The sequence below is a fragment of the Balaenoptera physalus genome (genome assembly GCF_965194825.1).
Source record: "Balaenoptera physalus genome assembly, chromosome: 15".
Taxonomy (NCBI): Eukaryota; Metazoa; Chordata; class Mammalia; order Artiodactyla; family Balaenopteridae; genus Balaenoptera; species Balaenoptera physalus.
The window spans coordinates 39,415,455-39,434,548 of record NC_138894.1 but is presented as its reverse complement, the minus strand read 5'-3'; the positions used below and the strand labels follow the sequence as shown (position 1 = coordinate 39,434,548).

Here is a 19,094-nt window from a genome sequence, read left to right as displayed (position 1 = left end):
GCTCCGCAGTCAAGCCTCAATGTTCTGGTTTCTGAGGCCTCAAATGCCTGCCTTCTTCTCCTGCCCAAATCCACCCCTCCCGGCCCTCCTCCAGGATGTGATCCCACCCAGCCCAGCCGCTTCTATGTCCCCATTGCTGAAGCCCAAGAGCCACTCAGATCGGCTGGATCTCTTGCCCCGTCACAGCTTTTCAAAATACTGGGAGTGTCTCTTACAGATACAAGTTTTTCTTTTTCTTTCTTTCTTTTTTTTATTGAAGTATAGTTGATTTACAAAGTTTCAGGTGTATAGCAAAGTGATTCATTTATATAAATATGTGTTTGTGTGTGTATATATATATATATATATATATATATATATATATATATATATATATACATATGTATATATGTATTCCTTTTCAGATTCTTTTCCATTGTAGGCTATTACAAGATATTGACTATCATTCCCTGTGCTATACAGTAGGTCTTTGTTGTTTAGCTATTTTATATATAGTATTGTGTATCTGTTAATCCCAAATTCCAATTTATCCCTCCACCCCCCATTTCCCCTTTGGTAACCATGTTTGTTTTCTATGTCTGTGAGTCTATTTCTGTTTTGTTAATAAGTTCATTTGTATCAATTTTTTTAAAGGTCCCACATATAAGTGATATCGTATGATATTTGTCTTTCTCTGTCTGACTTACTTCACTTAGTATGATAATCTCTAGGTCTATCCATGTTGCTGCAAATGGCATTATTTCACTCTTTTTTATGGCTGAGTAATATTCCACTGTGTATACATACCACATCTTCTTTATCCATTCATCTGTCAATGGACACTTAGGTTGCTTCCATGTCTTCGCTATTGTAAATAGTGCTGCTATGAACATCGGGGTGCATGACCAATTTTTCTTGATATGAAATAAATATTTTTCACTAATGAGTTTCAAGTATATGGTATACTCAGACTCATTTTCTCTTATAGAGCTGCAGAATAAACACAATAGCTCCATAAACCAGGGATCAGCAGACTTTTCTTAAAGGGCCACATATGAAATATTTAGGCTTTGCAGGCCAGACAGTCTCTGCTGCAGCTACTCAACTCTGTTCTTATACCAGAATTCAGCCAAAGACAATACAAAACTGAATGAGCATGGCTATGTTCCTATAACACTTTATTTATGGATGCTGAAATTCAAATTTCACGTGATTTTCACATGCCATGAAATATTCTCCTTTTGAGTTTTTTCCCCAACCATTTGAAAATGTTAGATCCATTCTTAGCTCACAGGCTGTACAAATAAAGGTGATGGGCCAGGTTTGGTTCCTGGGCCATGGTTCATCCAGTCTTGTCTCCATCCTCCAGGCTGAAAGATATGCTGCCTACCCCATGCTCTAATTCCTCATCAGTCTTCCGATCTTGTCTGAAGAGTTTCCTAGGGTTCCCCAATTCTGCGTTGGGTGTCCCTTTTCTACATTTCCATGCAGTCTCAAGTCCTGGACTTCCTTGTCATCTCACTAACCACACAGTATTGTAATGACTTGGTAACATTTGAGTCTTCATAGCTCTGTCACTCCATGAGGACAGGGGTCCTGTGGGTCCCTCAGGTTCACTGCTGAAACCCCAGTGCCTGACATAGTGTCTTGCACCTAGTAGGTTCTCTCAACACATTGGTTGAATAAATGATTGTGTGAATATATTAATGAATCCCAGACCTATTTTAAGCTCTCTGATAGACTAAAGAGATCAATGGGTCATAGCTATAAGGAGTTACCACATGAGAAACTAGAGACTAAGTAGAGAATGCTCAATTGTACTCTGTGACTTGGAGAAAGAAGAAAGCAATGAAGACTAGAATAGTTTAACAGGCTTATTGGAAGAGTAGACCTTAAACTTATCTTTGAGGCAGTTAGGTAGAAGAGATAAAGGAAAAGGTGTCGGTGGTTATTATTCCAGAAGGGAGAGTTGCAAAAATATTTTGGTCAGATACATCTTTATCAGACTCAACTCCTCTGCAAAATTTCTTTTTGGAAGCTGGGTTCTTATTCAGTGGATCACCAAGGGAGAGGTGAGGAGAGTTCTGGAGCTTTTTTAAAAATTAATTAATTAATTAATTTATGGCTGTGTCGGGTCTTCATTTTTGTGAGAGGGCTTTCTCTAGTTGCGGCAAGTGGGGGCCACTCTTCATCGCGGTGCGTGGGCCTCTCACTATCGCGGCCTCTCTTGTTGCGGATCACAGGCTCCAGACGCGCAGGCTCAGTAGTTGTGGCTCATGGGCCCAGTTGCTCCGCGGGATGTGGGATCTTCCCAGACCAGGGCTCGAACCCATGTCCCCTGCACTGGCAGGCAGATTCTCAACCACTGTGCCACCAGGGAAGCCCGAGAGTTCTGGAGTTTTGTTTTCAAAAAACATTGTTTGTTTTTTTCCAGAGATACAGATGTGCACACGGTAGCCTCCCTGCTGAAGCTCTACCTCCGAGACCTCCCAGAGCCAGTGGTTCCCTGGAGCCAGTATGAGGGGTTCCTGCTCTGCGGGCAGCTCATGAATGCAGATGAGGCAAAGGTTTGTATCTCAATAGAGTTAATTGTCCTGCTTCAGAAGAAGGTGAGGGTTACTGAACACTATTCTGGTAGGCAAGCAACAGCGGGTCATGGGTGAACCCCATAACTTTTGGTGAGATACTTTGTCAAACTGGAACTCTCAGCAACAAAAGTCCAATGAAGCCAATCATGGTGACAGCCTTTATGGGATGTTGCACTCCAACAAAGTACTGGATTATCATTAAATACCCCCAAGTCACTCTAAAATTAGTAAGAGAAGGAGGATGCTTCTGAGAAGGGTTTCAAGCAATATGGCCTTGCTAAGACCCGCTGGGACAAAAAGACAGACTGACCCACCTGGAGGGCAGGTGAGAGGTCCAAATGTTCTAGATCTGCGATGACCATACGTGTCATGCATGGGTATACAAGAAACACATGTGCCAGGGAGAGGAAGGACAAGAGCTTTTCCTGGTTCCTTTCAGCTGCAGCTGCCTGTAGGGTCTGCAGTCCCCATCTGCAGCATCATGCAGCTCCTCACCAGCAGGAATTTTGATCCTTGTGTAAATTGTTTCCTTAAAGCCTTTATAGGCAACATGTTAAACAAACTAACCAACCAGCAAAAGAAAACCTGACTGACAACAAACTAGCCAACCAGCAAAAGAAAACCTGACTGACAACAATAAAACTATTATGGTTTTTAACCAAGATTTGCAAAACTAAATGGCCCATGAATGCATCTGTTACACAGCTAATAAAGGGGTCTAACTGCCCACTTTGGGAAGGTTAGCGTTTAGCACTACTATGTTATAAGTTCTCCCTGGTGGCGCAGTGGTTGAGAATCTGCCTGCCAATGCAGGGGACACGGGTTCGAGCCCTGGTCTGGGAAGATCCCACATGCCGCGGAGCGACTAGGCCCGTGAGCCACAACTACTGAGCCTGCGCGTCTGGAGCCTGTGCTCCGCAACGGGAGAGGCCGCGACAGTGAGAGGCCCGCACACCGCAATGAAGAGTGGCCCCCACTTGCTGCAACTAGAGAAAGCCCTCGCACAGAAACGAAGACCCAACACAGCCATAAATAAATAAATAAATAAAATTAAAAAAAAAAAAGTTCTCTCTGGCAAAGTGGTGCACAGAAAAACTTGCAATGAATTTAACTTTGATTTTGCCATTTAGCAAATGATGCATCTTCTGTGAGACTCAGTTTATTTACTTAGCCCAAGAGAACTTTCTACAATGATGGAACTGTTACATAACTGCACGGTCCAATGTAGTAACCACTAGCTATATGTGGCCACTAGGCACTTGAAATGTGGCTAGCACAACTGAGGAACCAAATTTCTAATTTTATTTTATTTTATTTTATTTTATTAATAGTCACATGTGTCAAGTTGCTGTTGTATTAGACAGCACAAACTTAGACACATTTCATAATAACAGGATCGTTTTGAGGACCCTGGGATATGTGTCACAAGTGAGTGACATTTTAAAATTATTGATTCAAGGGGATGTTTAGTCTCTGCTCTACTTCTGAATTTATTATATAGTATGCTCCCAGAAAAAGTATATATATATATAATACACACACACATATGTGTGTGTATATGTATGTATGTATGTATATGTGTGTATATATATATATATATATATATATATATATATATATATATATATATATATATATATATAAATAAAATCATTGAAGAGATAGTGCCCTAGCCCTGGAAGAAAGTACAGCTGTGAGAACTTCCATCCTGATTGAGAGGGAGGAGCCTCACAATTTAAGTAGATCCTGGTACAAGAAAAAAAGTGGTTTTATATTTTAGCATTAGGAAAGAAAGAGCACGATAAGGATGCAACTAACGCACTATAGCCTTTGTAGCTATTTTCCAACACAAAAATTAGGTTGCATGATCTGATTTTAGGATATTTTGTGTATGATTTATGAATTTTGGGGGGGTTAAAAGAGGATATGGAAAGTCTTAATTTATACAGGCATATCAGCTCACCTTTGCAAAAGTAATACAATTTTATGGAATAAGGTTTAAAAGTTGGCTAAAAAGATGAATGTTTCAGGTGACATCTTGCCCCACAGCTTCAGGGAAAGGAAAGGAGGTCCATGGATGCAGTTCTGACAATCAGACTCCCACCCCTGAACTTCCTTGATTTAGACCTGCTTCTCCCAACTTTTCTCGATCTCAACATATTGGAGAGTTTCTAATCCTGGTAACACAGATCTGGACAGGGTGAGGGATCACAGCCTCTCTCATGGGTGAACACGTGGCAGAGGCAGTCGCTGGGAGGCGTGAGTCTAAAGCAACCTTTGCAAAGAATTTACTTGACTAAACTGAAGAGGAGGGAATCAGTATGAAGCAGGCATTCTAGATCCAGTGGGGCTGCACCAAGTCACTGCATGCAGGCCGACAGGCCATAGAGTGCATTTTCTCCTGGAGGAGCTGCTCAGGTTTGAGGAGAGCCTGTGTGTCTCATGTGCACTGGTGCCCTTTTACAATCATGATGTTGTAGACGGTGACTGCAGACTCTATAGGCACTGTGAGAGAAAAGAACAAAGAAAATTCTCTGTCCTTCCTCTTCCTGGCACTTGCATTCCTTGTATGACTGTCTCTAACATTCAGTGTCATCATGAAGCTATAACCTTCGGGCCTCTCACCTGCCTTCCAGCTTGGTCAGTCTGTCCCTGGGTTCTAGCAGCTCCCAGCGAAACCATATCGCGTGAAACCTCAGTTCTCAGAAACATCCTCCTTCTCACAACACTTTTAAAGTGACTTGGGGGGCATTTGGTTCTGGTCGAATTCTTTATTGGAGAGTTACAGCTCAAGCATTTATGAAGCAAACAGTTATTGTGAGTATGGTTATCAAATAGTTCTTGCCTTAGAGTAGCTCTGAGTCAGGGAGGAGGGCATAATCGCAGATGAATAAAAAAATACAAGGTACCAAAACCAGTGAACCTCTCCAGGCTATTCTTGCAACTTCCTGTGGATTTATAGTTATTTCAAAATTAGAAGTTTTATAAAAATAAACAAATGGGACCTAATGAAACTTCAAAGCTTTTGCACAGCAAAGGAAACCATAAACAAGATGAAAAGACAACCCTCAGAATGGGAGAAAATATTTTCAAATGAAGCAACTGACAGAAGATTAATCTCCAAAATATACAAGCAGCTCGTGCAGCTCAATATCAAAAAAACAAACAGCCCAATCTAAAAATGGGCAGAAGATCTAAATAGACATTTCTCCAAAGAAGATATACAGATGGCCAACAAACACATGAAAAGATGCTCAACATCACTAATCATTAGAGAAATGTAAATCAAAACTACAATGAGGTATCACCTCACACCGTTCAGACTGGCCATCATCAAAAAATCTACAAACAATAAATGCTGGAGAGGGTGTGGAGAAAAGGGAACCCTCTTGCACTGTTGGTGGGAATGTAACTTGATACAGCCACTATGGAGAACAGTATGGAGGTTACTCCAAAAACTAAAAATAAAGCTACCAAACGACCCAGCAATCCCACTACTAGGCATATACCCTGAGAAAACTGTAATTCAAAAAGGGTCATGTACCACAATGTTCATTGCAGCTCTATTTACAATAGCCAGGACATGGAAGCAACCTAAGTGTCCATTGACAGATGAATGGATAAAGAAGATGTGGCGCATATATACAATGGAATATTACTCAGCCATAAAAAGAAATGAAATTGAGTTATTTGTAGTGAGGTGGATGGACCTAGAGTCTGTCATACAGAGTGAAGTAAGTCAGAAAGAGAAAAACAAATACCATGTGCTAACACATATATATGGAATCTAAAAAAAAAAAAAAAGGTTCTGAAGAACCTAGGGGCAGGACAGGAATAAAGACGCAGACATAGAGAATGGACTTGAGGGCACAGGGAGGGGGAAGGGTAAGCTGGGACAAAGTGAGAGAGTGGCATGGACATATATACACTACCAAATGTAAGATAGATAGCTAGTGGGAAGCAGCCACATAGCACAGGGAGATCAGCTCGGTGCTTGGCATAGGGAGGGTGGGAGGGAGACACAAGAGGGAGGAGATATGGGGATATATGTATATGTATAGCTGATTCACTTTGTTGTAGGGCAGAGGCTAGCACATCATTGTAAAGCAATTATACTCCAATAAAGATGTTAAAACACACACACACACACACACACACACACACACACACACACACACACACACACAACTACGGGAACAGGAGTGACTGCCAAAGTGTTGCTTCTGCAGAGATGCACCAGTTATGCTCCAGGGTCCCATTGCTGGCAAGTGAGCAGGCTCTTTTACTGGCATTAAAAATCTCTTCCCAGGCTCAGCAGGAGTTGATGAAGCAGCTCTCCATCCTTCCTCGAGACAACTATAGTCTCTTAAGCTACATCTGCAGGTAAGAGGCACCTGGTATCAGTTCCATAATTTTCAGCCACACCAGAAAGAATTCCCCAGTTAGAGGAGGAAACAGTATCTCTGTGAACTCAAGAGATTCTGGTCCAGACCTCTGGAAGGTCAACTCTATTCACATAGCACTGAGGTAGTTTCCTGTGTCCCCAAGACAATTGAAAGGATCCCGGAAAATCTAATCAGCATAAAAAGGAAACATGCTTCCTCCTTCAAGCCTGCCCCAGTGCTGCCCACAGTCCTGGGACAGGCATTAGAACTCAGAATTCTTATAATGTTTCTAGAATCATCTCCCATCTTCCTGTCTCTGGACCATAACTTAGCACCCCAGAGACATTCATTCCAGGCCATCTTTCTTAATTCCCTTTCTGAGGACGGACCTGCTATGTGCTGTCTCTGTGGCAACACATAGCATGTGGATTGACCCAGATCTGGCTGAGTTGGGAGCCTGGATCTCCATGTCAGACATAGCTGAAATTTATCTTTATTTTTTTTAATTTATTTATTTAATTTATTTATTTTTGGCTGCGTTAGGTCTTTGTTGCTGCACGCGGGTTTCTCTAGTTGCGGCACGCGGGCTTCTCATTCCTGTGGCTTCTCTTGTTGTGGAGCACAGGCTCTAGGCGCACAGGCTTCAGTAGTTGTGGTGCACGGGCTTAGTTGCTCCGCGGCATGTGGTATCTTCCCGGACCAGGGCTCGAACCCGTGTGCCCTGCATTGGTAGGCGGATTCTTAACCACTGTGTCACCAGGGAAGCCCTAGTTTTATTTTTTTTTTTAATAATTTTTTGTAGTTTCCAGATGATAAAAGAGTTACACATGCTTGATTTGGAAACTAGGAGTATATAAAATACTGTAAATAGATGAACATTTCCCCAAATCCCCTCACCCAGAAAAAGTCACTATTAATATTTGAGTGTGTTTCCTTCTGAATGTTTTTGTCTCTGTGATAGATCATCACATGCATCAATATAAATATAGGGAAACAATTTTTATACCAAATTAGAAATATATTTTTAAATAAAGAATATATATATACTTGTATCCTGCTTCTTTTAGCTAAATGTTGTATAGTGAGCATTTTCCTATGTCACAAAGTAGGATTATACATGACTCTATAATATTCCATAATGTTTCCTCATTTGGACACCCTCCCGCCACTTATTTGATAATTTCTCCGTATTTGGAATTTTATGTTGCTTCAGCCGATTTACTTATAAATGGTTTTTAGAGACAATATTTAGAAGTGTTTTTTTCTGATCTTTTCAGGTTTTTAAAATAGTGAATCTGAGAGCTTCATTCCTCAAATAGGTGGGATTACAGCAAAAATTCAGTGTTAGTTTTTGAGCACTTGCTGAGAATTTGAGATGCTTGGTGGTGTAACCTGAGGATGAGACCAAGGAGGTACCATGAATTCCCATTTCTGAGATCTTCCCACGATGAAGTTCTCTTCTCCGGAGACTCAGCTGGGATAGGTGCTGAGAGCCTGGGAGAGAAGCCTGTAAAGTCAGGACCAGGGATAGTCAAACACCCATTTTAGTCCTTCTTGTCTCCTCTTAGCTCCCTGAACTGGACCCTGTCTCCTGCCGATGTGACTCCTCACCCACCCCTGGCCCCAGTGCCACCATCAGCAGCTGGGTTGCTTGTGTCTCTTCTTCCTTGATCTTGAATCTTTCAGGGGGAAGCTAAATTCTTGTAGTCAGAGCAGACTGGTCCCATTCCTGAGACCAGAAGGAAAGAGTTGAGACCCACCTCTGGGATCCTGTGGGTACCTGGAAGTGCTTCCTCGTGGCAACTTCCTATTTCCTACTCTGGGATTTCCTGGTTGCCCACAGGTTTCTCCATGAAATCCAGCTGAACTGTGGAGTTAACAAGATGAGTGTGGACAATCTGGCTACTGTGATTGGTGTGAATCTCATCAGGTCGAAGGTCGAAGACCCTGCTGTGATCATGAGAGGTACGCTGGTCCTGTGGTGAAGGTAGGGGCAGAAGAAGTAAAGACAGTGACATCGCTACCAAATTGCTCTGCGATTTGCCAAGCATTTTCCGTTGATCATCTTGTCTGAGTTGTAAAATAGCCCTGTGAAATAAGCAGGCAGGAATTATGTTCATTTTCCAGGTTACAGCAGAGCAGAGAGGTTAAAGATTTACCAGTCATCACACAGTATGATAGGCTAGCACGAAAACAGTTAGCTAGTGTTTCTTAGTCTCTTAGTACTTTTAAACATCCTTAGCCAGAGAGAGCAAACAAGTGTGATTTTATAAGGCAACTCCCAAAGAGGCTACTTGTAAAGCTGCGCTGAAAAGACTTCTGAGGTAGTGTCTTGGTTCAGTGAACAAGAGTCCTGACACAGAGTACTGATGTCTGCCGTGGTTTGGGGGAGGCAGTATGCCTGGTACGCATTCTCTATGCGTGCAATAAGAAATCAGATGTCATGTTGAGGATCACATCAAGAGAGAAAGATGTCTTCATTTTCTTTCCTGTTGTATTGCCTATAAACTGATCAAAGACTGATCCAGAGGACTGTAGGCCAAAAATAACCCTCTTTCGCCCCACTGCCATATCCTTCTTCTATCCCATCCCATTCACCACAATCTCCTACCCCAAGCCATTAAGAAGGGTCCTGTGAGGAGAAAATGGGGTCCTTTGGGGCCATGTGGTTTTAGAGTCAAGTTTAGAGACATCTCATGGGTGGAGAAACTTGAGGACCACCTGCCCTCTGCCCCATGGTCCAGCACTACAAACGTCTTTCTTCTTTCTTTCAGGGACTCCTCAAATCCAAAGAGTGATGACCATGATGATCAGAGACCACGAAGTCCTCTTTCCCAAGTTCAAGGATGCACCCTTGTCACCCCCTGCCCCAAAAAATGACCCCAAGAAACCTCCAGTGGCGCGAAGCTCTGTGGGCTGGGATGCCACTGAGGACCCTCCAATTTCTAGAACAGACAGCATCAATAACATGGTAAGGTGCAGAGGGCCCTCCTCCTTCCATCCGACTCTTCCTTCAGTCCAGGTCATTCCATGTAAGAACTGCTCTGGAACGGCGATTTAGGGAGCCCTGGGTGATGCTGTGGCAGTGGGCACAGCTGATATAGACCCATTTGAATGAATCTTGAAAGCCTGGCCTCTTTCAAAATCTAGTTTCTGTTGGTACCCCGGAGGTGGGATTAGTGACATGTGTGCCCACCCCCCAATATCTAAGCAATGGGAGTCCTCACTAAAGCCCACTCTAAACCCTTTCAAACTCAGGGAAGTTCGATGGGGAAATTACATACCGCAGTGTTAATGTTCTAGTGAGAGTTGTTGAAAATTCCGGGTGAAAGTCCAGAGAGAACGGTTTCCTGCTAAGCCATGAAACGTGATTCCTTTCTCAGAGTATGTATGTGTTTGTGTAATATTTCTCATTCCCTGATAAGCTGTCTCAGCAATGTCAACCCCCTCATTTGTACTGAAGGGTTGGGGCTCACGTTCACAATGTCAAAAAACTCTGCAGACTCTGAAATTTAGACTATTTAGGCCAATAATTTGCAAAGCTCAAATATTTTAACGTATCTATAGAGGCAAATATTTTTTAAAAGAATGTGTGAACTTTATATAGCAGCTTAATTCTTTATGTGTGGTCAAGGAATGAATGTAAAATTTCCAGTTCCCCGGGTAATGTCAGTTGCCTACTGTTAATCCCGAGGATGATTAAGAATGTATTGGAAAAAAGATGGTGGTAGTTGTGATTTTTCTTGGGTGATGCCTGTCTGGACACAGTGCATTTACTAATACTCTAAAATCAAATTAATATTGAGAAATGTTTATTTCATATAATGAAATCATCCTAGACATCTTTGAGAGTAGCCATTGTTGTGCTCATTTGACAGGTTTCTGTATTTATTGTAACAGTATGGGCAGCAATGGACAGGCAGTGTGCTGGGAACCTTAGATCACATCTGGAGTCCTCACCATTACTCTGTAGGGCAGAATTTATCATCCACATTTTATAGCTGAGGCACTGAGTCTCAGGGAGGTTGACCAGCTGTCCCAAGATGACAGCAGTAGAATGGTCGAGAGTGGGACTTAGATCTAGTTTGCACCTCAGGGCCCAGGTCCTTCTGACTCCAGGTGGGGTTGCCAAGGCAGGTGATGAGCTAGAAGCGTCAGACAGACAGGTTGAGCCCTGATTTCTCATTTTAGGGCTCAATCTTTTCCTTTTTAATTTAATCTAAAAATACATATGCATGACTCAAGAAAGTCAAAACAAAAGAAAGAGATATGTTTAGAACTCCTGCTCCCTTTGCTGTCTGCACCCACCTTATTCTTCCATGCCTTTGTCAGTTTCTTTTTTATCCTTCCAGTGTTCCTTTTTGCAAATATAAGCAGATATGAGTGTGAATTGTTATTTACCTCCCTTTTTACACAAAGCGTAACATGCTCACTCTCTCCCTCTCCACACACACACACGCTACTGTGTATCTTGAATTTTTCTGTTTAACAGATACCCTGGAGACCTTTTCATGTCAATACATAGGCAGTACCTCATACAACCTCAAGTTTCTGGCAGATGTGTGGTGTTACATTCTGTGCATGTACCGTGATCTACTCAGCCAACCTCCATAGATGAACAGGTTTCTTTTACTCCTTTGTACTACAAACAAGGATGCAATGAATAACCTTGGCCATGCTTCATTTTGTGCTCAGGCAAATATATTTCTGGGATAAATTCCTAGAAGTATGATTGCTGAGTCAGAGGGTAAATAGATTTGTAGTATGTAATTTTGATTAAAATTGTTAAACTGTGGTTGTGCCATTTTGCACTTCCACCAGCAATGCATGAAATAACCTATTTCCCTATAGTTTCGCCAGCAGAGTGTGTTGTCAGATTTTGGAGGATTGCCCATCTGTTAGATGAGAACTAATATTTCAGTAATTTTAATTTCAATTTGAGTTTTTCCTGTTATAAGAGTGTTCAAACATTTTTTTTTTACGTGTAAGGGCCAGTTGCATTTTTCCTCCATGAACTCTCTGATCTTGCTCTTTGCCCATATTTATATTAGTCTTTTTCTTCTCAATTTTTGTGAACTTCATGCATTATGGAGAGTAGCCTGTTGTCTGTGATATACATTGCAAATATTTTTGTCAGTTTGTCATTCTTTGATTTAGCATGTGGTGGTTTCTTTGTTTTATTTTTAATTTTGGGGGTCATGGAAACACATGTGGATTGAGTTTATCAAATTATTCTTATATGGCTTCTGGATTTGGGTCATAGTTAGAAAAGCCCCCCCACCCCATTCTAAGGTTATAACAGAATCCTAGTTTAGGGTCCCTTACTACAAACAAACAATTGATTTTAGTCAGCAGTTTACCTCTAGAGCATGAGTTCCTTCAAGTATAATATCCTTTTGGAAAAATGCCACACAGATAATCAACTAATGTGACAAATTAAGAGATGGTCTTCTAATTGAGTTTCATAGGTGTGCGGCCAGGAGATACTTTCTTTCAAGTCTCTAATCCTTATCTTGGGAATGTGACACGTGTGGGAAAAACCCATGTAACATCCGTGACCACTTTTTTCTAGGCCAGCAACTCAGATGCAACCAGCCCCACTGGACAACGGCCAAGTGATGGGTGTCTAGAAGACAAAGCATCCAGGGAAAAGCCAGGAGATTGGAAGCTGCAGTCACGAAAAAGGACTCAGACGCTCCCTAACCGGAAATGCTTCTTGACATCAGCTTTGCAAGGTGCCAACAGCTGCAAAGTAGAGATCTTTAAAAATGAGTTCTGGTCATCTCCTTTGGAGGGGAAGGCAGGGGACGGGCACGGGAGAACGATGTCTCAAGGTGTGCCACAGTTTTTCGACTCCCAGCGGACTTCCACCTATGATAATGTCCCCACCCAGCCAGGGTCCCCTGGGGATGAAGCCGGTACACTATCATCCCAGGCCTGTGACTCCAAGAGAGATGCTCTTGCCAGCCTAAACTCTGAAACCGGGCCTGGGAAAAAGAACTCCGGAGAAGAGGAACTTGAATCTTTGCAGAGGATGGTCCAGGAGCTGCAAAAGGAAATAGAAATACAGAAGCAAATGTACGAGGAACAGATTGAAAAGTAAGTCACGTCCAGAGGGCCCTGGGCAGCCACTCGCCTTCCATCTTAAAAGCAATAGGGATTGTTCTCCTCTGCCAAAGAAGTGACATTATAAAACTTCAGTTACAGAAGATGCTATCTACAGCAGTTGGGCCTAGTAAGGAACAGGGCAAAGGCATTGAGGAGATGACTAAATTAGTGAACACTCTAAGCTTTACCTTACATTCATGAAAAGTTAAATATGTAGCTTAAGTAGTTTAATCAACTGTTTCCAAACAGTGGTTGTTTAAGCATCAACATGTCTTAACGAATTAAGAGAAATTTTTAAACTTTTTATATTAATGTTATTCATCAACTCTGCAAACATTTATTGAGCATCTACTATGTGCCAGGCACCATCTCAGCTGTTAGAGAATAGCACTGAGCAAAACACACAAAAGCCCTTTTGCTTATAGAGCTTTCCTTCTAGTGGAGACAGACAGAGAATACAAAAAGGTAATTAAAACATATGCTATGTCAGATGGTGGAAAATGCTAGGGAGAGAAATAAAGCAGGGCAGGAGGTTGGGGAGCTCAGGAAGGGGGTTCCAATGTTACATAGGGTGGTTGGGGAAGGCCTCACTGAGAAGGTGACACTCGAGCAAAGGCCTGAAGGAGGGGAGGGAACGAGGGAGGTCCATGTGGGAGGGGTTGGGGTGGGTGTGGGAGAGAGCAGGCCAGGCAGAGAGAACCAAAGTGCAGAGGCTATGGGAAGGGAGGGGTCTGGCGTGTTCATGCAGAGGAAGAGCGGTGGTTGGTGGCAGCAGGGGAGTGACTGATGGGAGAGTGCAGAGAATGCAGAGGGCCTGGTCAGCCACCTGAAAGCCTAAGTGAGGCAGAGCTTCTGGGCACCCCTGACCTGACTGAGGCTTCAATGGGTCAGGATCACTAACTCCCCACGATCTCAGACTGCAGGGGGTGAACGGAAGCGAGGCCGGTGACATGGCCATTGCCACCATTTCACACAAATCTCTAAGATGCTCGGACATGATTTGCTCACTTGAGTAGATAAACTACTTTCTTGAAATCTTTTTCACACCACTGATTTTTCCTGAGAAGAAACCTCAATCCAGATTTGCCTAAAGTCACACTAATCAAAAGTTAGTGAAATGTGAACCTAGTGGGGTTTTCGAACGACGGGTACTTTTCAGTCCATAGAGACTCAGGTACATGAAAGGAAGACTTTGGTGAACCTGTGTTCCCTGGAGAGGGCTGCCCATCTAGAACAACACATAACTTCTTGTCTAAGAAACTGAAATCAGCTGTTTGTAGACTCTGAGACTTGGGTGACATCTTGGCAGTGACCAAGGCAACCCCAGAGCAGACACTGAGCCCCAGTTTCTAGCACAGGGGTCATTGACAGGGTGGGGAAAAACTGGCTGCCATTGAAGTGGCCACTCCTCCTGAAGGGAACAAAGTCTTCTGAATCCGCTGTCCCATTCCATCCTCGGGAGAGGAAGGAGAATTAACAGTCTACAGTGCCTGCTCTAAGCTTCATGCTTCAGACACGCCTTCTCATATAATCCCCTCAGTTATCCCATGAAATAGGTAATACCCCCATTTTACAGAAGAAATGGGAGTTTAGGAAGTATAAAAAGGTTGCACAGCTAGTCATTGGTGGGGCTGAGATTTGAACTCGTGTCAGCCAACCTCCCAAACCCACTCAGATTCTACCTCTCCACTGGAGGCAGTGGTCAAGATCTAGCATGGTGTCTCTTTTGAGGTTTCCCCCCAAAACAAGAAGGATATGGAGGACTCAGAGAAGAAAACTAAATTTGTAATGGGTGGAATTCCAGAGGAATGAGACTAGTTTGGCTTTAAGAAGAAACAGGCAGGGGTAAGCAAGGCTCTGAAGAGAGGCCGTTGCCTGCAAAATGGACCAAGGCCCTTGAAGATAGAAGCCAGAGATGGGCTCAAACAGGAGCTCAAGTCTCCGTATAAAAATGAGCAGGGCATTGGGTAGCAGGGAAGCAGCATCTCACAGAATGAAATTCTGAAGCCAATTTCCAATCATAGTCTCCTCATAGGCCTGAAATTCCCTCCTTTGGCTCAAAAATGTCATATGTACTCTCATTCCCAAGGGTTAAGTCAGCACAGCCTGGAGGGAGAGAGATGGGCACCTGAGACTAGACTAGGATTTTGGCCAGTAACGATGAAAATCCTGCGAATTCGGGAATCCAACAGATCCTTCACTTGGAGTGGGATTCAGAAACAAGGGTGGGCCTGACCAGACAGTTGCTCCCAAGGGGCAGCTCCCCCAAATTCTCCAAATCTTGGTCCCCAGGAGCCTTCATAAGAGAAGGCTCTGGTCCGTGCTCTGCAATGAAGCAGGATGAGAAAGCATGCATGTGTACACCGGCGCCGGGAATCTGGAATCCGGATGGGGTTCAGCAGTCAGTCAACCTTTCCACTGAGCAGGACAGATGCAAGGCGCTGTGGGGCTGTAAATATTAGAGGTGGTCTCTTCATTCAAAGACTTTATTGTGTGGTGGGAGATACAAAACACAAAACGACGTGAAAAACAACACAAGAGATGTCATGAGATGGATGACAAATGACAAAAAAGGGGACAGGCTCTGGGAATTCAGGTTTACTGGGAAGTCCTCCTGTCGGGGATGGGACATAACTAGGAGGTACAGGTTGGAGATGGGTCTTGGGACGTGGAAGGTAAAGTGGACAGAGGGGGTTGAGGGAAAGGCTGAAGGGAAGGTCTAGAGGTCACATCCCGTCCTTTCATTCTTTTCTTTCCTTCCTCGTAGCCTTGAGACGGAAAATTATGATGTGTGGGCTAAGGTGGTGAGGCTCAGTGAAGAACTGGAGAAGGAGAAGAAGAAGTCTGCAGCCTTGGAAATCAGCCTCCGCAACGTGGAGCGCTCCCGGGAGGATGTGGAGAGGAGGAACAAGGCCTTGGAAGAGGATGTCAAGGAATTTGTCAAATCGATGAAGGAGCCCAAGACCGATGCTTGAGGGTCCCAGGAGCACCACAGAGACAGCCTGCAGAGACCCAGCAATGCTCCCTTTCTCGCTGCTAGCTGATGACCAGGAAGCAACATTCCTACCTAAGAAGGAGAGGACATTTTCGGGGGGGGGGAACATCACACTTCCCAGTAAATAAATCAGTGGAGTTTGCTGGAGGATAAGGGTGAGCTGGGACTTGTGTGGACATGTCTGAGCCCCGGGGCTGTATTCAAAGGGATTGCATTACTCCACCGTGGTCTCAGGCCGAGTGAAGCGGCACCTCCCGTGGCTGAATGGAGACTCTGATGCAGACCACATCCCAGGACCCAGGCAACAGGCTGACCCCAACAGAGGCTGGACTGAGAAGTTGGTTCTTTGTTTCCTGTGTGGAACATTTCACCTAGTCAGACGGCCTCCGGGTGTCTCTGAGACACAGGGGCCAAAAATGATATTCAGCTTTTGATTTCTCAGCCATGGTGGGCTGTGTTTTGAGGGGCTGCACCTACTGAAGCCAGGACCCCATTCTGCCACCGCACCCCCTGTGATGCAGACTCTCCAGGGCTGCCAACTTGACATTAGTATTAGGCAAAGACAAAACAAGCAGTAAACTGGATTTATGAAAGCAAAAGCGATTAGAAAATCAGATTCAAATAAAAAAAAAAAAGCAGGGCTATTGGTAATTCATACAACACCATGATGAGAGTAAAAGTCTCCCCTGCCTGGGGACAGATGCACCCCTCTCTGGGCACATGGCTTGATGAGCAGATCATGGGCCGCATTCTAATCCCACTTGCCTTTCAGAGGCCACGATTGCATAGGGCAGGCCCACTATGATGCAGCTTCCTTAGATGCTAGTTGGGTGTTTAGATAGTAACAGTCGTGATAATAATATTTCTCCTGTTTCCCCAAAATGCAAGTGATTTTACTCTTTAAAGGGACCTGTGGCACTAGAGAAGAGCTGGGAGAGGGGCTTTCCCAGCTGACAGCTGACTTTTCCTTCTACATTAAGCCACCCTGGCCAAGGCCCCTGGTGAGGCCCCAGGCCTTGATAGGTAGGATGGTGGAGTCTTTAGTGATTTTTGTCATCGTTCTAGTTAGGTGGTCTCCAAGCTCTTTTGACCATGTACCCAATCAATAGAAAATATTTGAACATACATTCCTCAATATAGGTATATTTATTTATTTATAAATTATACACACGTACTACTGTATTGTTATATCATAAAACATACACAGGACAAAAATTGAATAATGATGAGATAAAAACAAATATAAGTAGATATTCTCAAATGTGCTTTTAGCTCTGGAAACTCCTGGCCCAATTTCCCAGCAGGTATTACCTGTACTAATGTTACATAGTTCATCCCATTACTCCCATAATTTTCTTGAACTCTTGAAGCCACGTGGCTGAATTAGTGGTTTGGAATCTCCGGTTACCACAGTGAGAGTTTAGCCTTCCACAGCATCTGTGTCTCCTCCTTTATTCCTTTCTCTCCTTTCATTTTCTCCCTTTTTCTCCTCCTCTCTGTGTTTTCTTCACTCTGGTTATTCCCCACTGCCTGTGGCCATGACATATTACTCACAGAGTGAAAGGGATGGACAGGGGGTCGGTGTTTCTCAGTCCTGCTACCCAGGCCCTGCTCTGCCCACCTCCAGCCCCCCAAGGACCAGACTGACAGAGGACAAGGATGGCACCTAGAGCTCCTCGTAGAGACTTGCTTACAGCAGGTTGGGGGCTGGGAGACTGATTTGGAACATTATTAAGTAAAGCAATAAAATATTTGATTTCCTGGAGTTGATTTGTTTTTCAGTTACAGAGTAGCAAACATAGAAACACTTCCTGAACACCTAATGTCCACTGATGAGTGTCTATAGTTCTGCCAGACGTGTGCCATGTTCTCCCATGGGTTCCTGGCACGGACCCTTTGAATGCTAATATAGACTTGAGTATGGAAGTAGCCGGCTTCACAGTTCCAAAGGGAACATTTGTTTGAAGGAGCAAAGAGGAAGCCCTGAAGCCTGTTTGCTTGGAGGTCCGCGTTATAGGACCTTGCTGGGTCTCAGGCTGGGTGGAAGGCCCATGTTTGAATCCCAAGCCCCTCCTGGTCAGGTGATACCTCTCATTCCACACCTTCTGCCAGAACTGCAAGATCACAGAGCGGCAGGTCCAGCATCAGAAGCCAGAACGTCAAGTCTTCACAATCGAGAGGGGATCTGGCTTGCCTAAGCTGCTCCTGTGCCACCCTCCATATGAGGAGAACACAAGAAAGAGTTTCTCCAGGACCCCAGGCCCTCGTGAGTCCAAGGAAGGGCCAGGGAAGAAGATCTGGGGTCTGAGGCCACACTGTCCTCAGTGCCCCAAAAGACCACCTATGCTATGCATGGCAATGTAGCTCCAGGCCTCACCTGGACCTGGGAGCCAGTTCCTGGAAGGCAAAACCAGACTGACCTATGTTACCGGTGCTGTCTTGGACCCAGGAGCTCCCACTGTTACTTTCAAAGCCCTGCCATGGGCAAGATCTACTGACTCCGCCTTTTTCCAACCACCCGCTCCTTCGCCTTCGCCTCTCTTCTACAAGCACAGGTGCTGAGAACTCCAAAAGGTCTGCAATATGCACGTTAAAACCCCTTACCCTCTTCCCACCAACATTTTGCATGTCCTCACAGCCTCGAGCATGGCACGTTAGGGCATTTTCTCCTAAGCGTGAGGCACATCTGATGGTTTTCTATACGTGTGTGCACTGGATAGGACACTTTGTATTAGGGGATTGGCTGGGATGAGTCTTGTCTACGTCCGCTTGGACCGCTCTAACGAAATCCCACGGACTCGGTGGTATCTATTTGTCACAGCTCTGGAGGCTGAAGTCTGAGATCAAGGTAGGTGAGGATCCTTTTCTGGGTGGCAGGCTTCTGGCTGTATCCACACATGGCAGAAGGGGGTAAGGGGCTCCGTGGGGCTATTTTGTAAGATATTAATCCCATTCGTGAGGGCTCTACCCTTATGATTTACCTCCCAAAGGCCACATCTCTTAATACCATCACCTTTGGGGGTTAGGATTTCTACATGT

The 19,094-nt window shown here is 44.1% G+C and overlaps 1 protein-coding gene across 3 annotated transcripts in view; it reads left to right on the top strand.

The window, feature by feature from the left end:
* Nucleotides 1-17,820, top strand: part of ARHGAP25 (Rho GTPase activating protein 25) — a 109,346-nt gene extending 91,526 nt beyond the window's left edge. For all 3 annotated transcript variants that reach the window (XM_082426013.1, XM_082426014.1, XM_082426015.1), the window contains 6 exons: nucleotides 2,414-2,546; nucleotides 6,877-6,950; nucleotides 8,796-8,917; nucleotides 9,727-9,923; nucleotides 12,525-13,051; nucleotides 15,828-17,820. In XM_082426013.1, coding sequence (XP_082282139.1) covers nucleotides 2,414-2,546; nucleotides 6,877-6,950; nucleotides 8,796-8,917; nucleotides 9,727-9,923; nucleotides 12,525-13,051; nucleotides 15,828-16,035 — 1,261 coding nt within the window. In that variant the 3' untranslated portion in view covers nucleotides 16,036-17,820. The remainder of the gene's footprint in view (nucleotides 1-2,413; nucleotides 2,547-6,876; nucleotides 6,951-8,795; nucleotides 8,918-9,726; nucleotides 9,924-12,524; nucleotides 13,052-15,827) is intronic.
* Nucleotides 17,821-19,094: the final 1,274 nt, after the last annotated feature.